Here is a 3861-nt window from a genome sequence, read left to right on the forward strand (position 1 = left end):
AAAAGTCCGCGTTGAATTCATCCAACTCCTTCGGGACAACCGAGATGTGTTTACTTTCTCGGCAGCTGACATGCCCGGGATAAGTCCAGACCTCGTCTCTCATAAGCTTAATGTCGACCCCACGTGTAAGTCAGTTAAGCAAAAGAAGCGCAATTACTCCGCAAATAAGAACCGAGACATCGCAACCGAAGTCAAAAAGTTGCTGGATGCAGACTTCATCGAACCCTGTCAGTATCCAGAATGGCAGGCCAATGTGGTGATGGTTCAGAAGGCAAATGGCACCTGGAGAATGTGCGTTGACTTCACGGACCTAAATAAAGCTTGTTCAAAGGACTTTTACCCCTTGCCGAGGATCGATCAGCTAGTCGATTTGACAAGCGGCCATGCCTTGCTTAGTTTCATGGACGCATTTTCTGGGTACCATCAGATCTTCATGCACCCCGACGACCAAGCAAAGACGGCATTCGTCACGAACGCCGGGGTGTACAATTACAAAATGATGCCCTTTGGATTGAAAAATGTGGGGGCAACATATCAAAGGTTGGTGGATCAAGTTTTTACCGAGCAAAAAGGCCAAAATATGGAAGTCTATGTTGACGATTCTATCCTCAAAAGCAAGGAAGATAAAGACTATGTTAAAGACCTGGCTGAAACATTCGCCACCTTAAGAAAGCACCAAATAAAGCTGAATCCGAAGAAGTGTGTCTTCGGAGTGAAGTCTGGAAAATTTCTCGGCTTCGTGATCAGCAAGAGAGGGATTGATGCCAATCATGCAAAGGTGCAAGCAGCACTCGATCTCCCTGAGCCGAAAACAAAAAGAGATGTTCAGCGGCTCACTGGAAGAATGGCAGCCCTCTCGAGGTTCATCTCCCGAGCCTCGGATAAAGGTTTACCCTTCTTCAAAGCCCTGAAACTCCCAAAAACAAAAGAGCTCATCTGGGGAGACGAGCAGAAAGAGGCCTTCAAGCAGCTTCAGGAGCATCTTGCTCAACTTCCTACGCTGGCTCGTCCAGCTGAAGGGGAAACCCTATACTTATATGTGGCTGTCAGCCCAGCCACCATCAATGCAGTGCTGCTAAGGGAAGAAGACAAGGTTCAGCAGCCGATCTATTTTTTCAGTCACACTCTGACAGATGCCGAGACTCGCTATCCCCTACTCGAAAAAGTTGCTTATGCAGTAGTGGTAGCAGCTCAAAAGTCGAGGCCCTATTTCGATTGCCATCAAATATCGGTCTTAACTAATCAACCGCTGGAAAAACTACTCGGCAAAGTAGAAAAATCTGGTAGGTTGGCAAAGTGGGCTTTCGAGCTCACCGAGTTCAGCATCAGCTACCTGCCGAGAGCAGCCATCAAGACTCAAGCTCTAGCGGATTTCTTAGCCGAATGCTCGTACCAGGAGACGCTAGACAAAGGAAAGAAAGTCTGGACCGTTTTCACGGATGGATAATCCACCGTGAATGGTTCGGGGGCAGGGGTAGTGATAACCTCTCCCGAAGGCAAGTCCTTTGAGTACGCACTGAAATTTTCTTTCAAGGCTTCGAACAACGAGGCCGAATATGAGGCAGCCATTGCTGGCTTAGAATTGTGCATCTCTTTGGAAGCCGAACATGTCTGTATGAAGACAGACTCTCAGCTAGTTGCGTGTCAGATCAGAGGTGACTACGAGGCTAAAGAGCCATCAATGATAGCCTACCTTTCCAAGGTTTAGTCATCGCAAAGCTGAGAGCGTTTGAAGTTCAGTTGATCCCAAGGGGTCAGAATACTCAAGCTGACGCACTCTCCAAACTTGCTAGTTCAACTCTTACTGAGCTGAACCGATCTGTTTATGTGGAGGTGCACTGAGAAAGAAGTGTTGACGAAGCACCTGAAGTGTGCTGCGTTGACCGTGAGCCCAGCTGGATGGACCCCATCCTAGCTTTCAAGCTTCGGGGAGAAATTATCGAGGATAAAACTCTAGCCTCCAAGCTGAAGCGAACCAACTCCAGGTTCATTGTCTTCAATGGAGAGTTGCTCAAAAAGTCCTACTCAGCCCCATTGCTGAAATGCGTAGGCCCTACAAATGCGAATTATATCCTTCGGGAGATCCATCTCGGCATTTGCGGGAACCACATTGGGGGAAGGACCTTAGCCCATAAAGCCTTAAGGGGAGGGTATTATTGGCCCACCATGATCTCAGACGCTAAGGAACTGGTCAGAAAATGCGAACATTGTCAAAAATTCGCACCAGTCATCCATCAGCCGGCCCAGGAGCTTCAGCCAGTTCTGAATCCTCTTCCATTTGCCCAGTGGAGGTTGGATATCCTAGTTCCATTTCCGGATTCCCCATACCAGAAGAAGTGGTTGATAGTCGGTATAAACTATTTCAGTAAATGGATCGAGGCCGAAGCAGTCTCGAACATTACAGAGCAAACTGTTAGAAAATTTATCTGGCAGAACATCATTACTCGTTTCGGCATCCCAAAAGTATTTGTTCATGGAAGGCAATTTGACAATCTGCCGCTGAAGCGGTACACTGATCAGTTCAGCATCAGATTGGCATACTCAGCGGTGTGCCATCCGCAAAGTAACGGATAAGCCGAAGCTGCAAATAAGCAGATTCTTAATGCTCTCAAAAAGAGGGTTGAGGATCAAAAATCCAAGTGGCTAGAGGAACTTCCGGGAACTCTCTGGTCTCTTCGGACAACTGAAAAAGAGGCAACGGGCCACTCACCCTTTGAATTGGTGTATGGTGCTGAAGCCGTCCTTCCAGTAGAAATCAGTTCTGAAAGTCTACGAGTTCACCACTTCTCGGCTGAGAATGAGCAACTTATGAAGGAATCTCTCGATTTCCTCGACGAAGTAAGAGACTCAGCCAAAGATAGAATGGTTGCATACAAGCAAAGATTCAGCAAATTTTATAACCGAAGGGTCCATGCAAGGCCTCTCAGAATTGGAGACCTTGTCCTTCGGAATGCTGCAGCAGTTCAGAAAAATTGAATCCATGGGAAACTCTCAGCCACTTGGGAGGGACCCTACGAGATTTATGATGAACTTCAGCCTGGGACATACCGATTTCGGCAGTTGGATGGAACTGAGCTAAAAAATCATTAGAATGCTGATGTAATTAAAAAATTCCATGTGTAAACCCTTCGGGGCAGAACAATCTTTGTAAGTGCATTCTCAATTATTAATGAAAGGCCATAGAGCCAACATTTCTATAAATATTTGCAATTTTTATTCTTTCATTTTTCTTTATTCTATCTACTCTTTAAGTTTTCCTTCAGCCCTGTCTGAAACCTTCGCCTTCAAAGGCATCAGGTTTCGGATTGCTGACAAACTCGCCTATTTAAGAACACTGGTCTTTCAGCTGGAGCACACGCTTCAGTAAGACTTGTTCTCCGAGGCAATGAGTCCATGGACGAATCTGGGGTATTGCTTTCACTAAGCCTTGTATCCCAGAAGGTCACTGTTTGAGACATTGCCTTAAGTTGGCCTTGTGTCTCAGATATCCATTTTTTAAGATAGACAGAAAACCAAGAGTAATCGCATAACAATTAGAAAATTATCTAGTACAGAAAAGCTTTGTCTAAAACCAAAAAGGCAAGCAATTACCTCAGAAATCTGAAGACCAACCTTCAGAATTCTAGGGGGGGGGGCAATATACATTATAAGTGTTCAACAGTTGAAAACTTCTAAAGCTGAAGACCTTTTTTACTTAGTAAATTTTTCAAAAACCATCAGATTAATGCGCAAATACAAGGCAAAGCAATAGAAGAAAAGGCATCAGATTCATAACATGAATAAAAAGCTCGTAACCGAGCTACGAAGTTAAACTGTTTCAGAACATAAAAATAAAATATCGGCAGCCGCCACAAGCAGAAA

General features: G+C 45.2%; 1 protein-coding gene across 1 annotated transcript; it reads left to right on the forward strand.

Moving 5' to 3' along the window:
- Positions 1-844: 844 nt before the first annotated feature.
- On the forward strand, positions 845-3453 carry LOC145639908 (uncharacterized). Its single transcript, XM_081691231.1, has 2 exons — positions 845-1283; positions 3347-3453. The coding sequence occupies exons 1-2, from the start codon at positions 845-847 to the stop codon at positions 3451-3453; spliced, it is 546 nt and encodes a 181-aa protein (XP_081547357.1).
- Positions 3454-3861: the final 408 nt, after the last annotated feature.

Source organism: Chenopodium album, chromosome 7 (assembly GCF_948465745.1).
Source record: "Chenopodium album chromosome 7, dcCheAlbu1.1, whole genome shotgun sequence".
Classification (NCBI taxonomy): domain Eukaryota; kingdom Viridiplantae; phylum Streptophyta; class Magnoliopsida; order Caryophyllales; family Amaranthaceae; genus Chenopodium; species Chenopodium album.

Coding starts and splice junctions, on each gene's coding strand:
- LOC145639908 (XM_081691231.1), top strand. CDS start 845: ATGGCAGCCCTCTCGAGGTTCATCTCCCGAGCCTCGGATAAAGGTTTA. Junction 1,284..3,346: donor CGGCAAAGTAGAAAAATCTG/GTAGGTTGGCAA, acceptor CTGGTCTTTCAG/CTGGAGCACACGCTTCAGTA.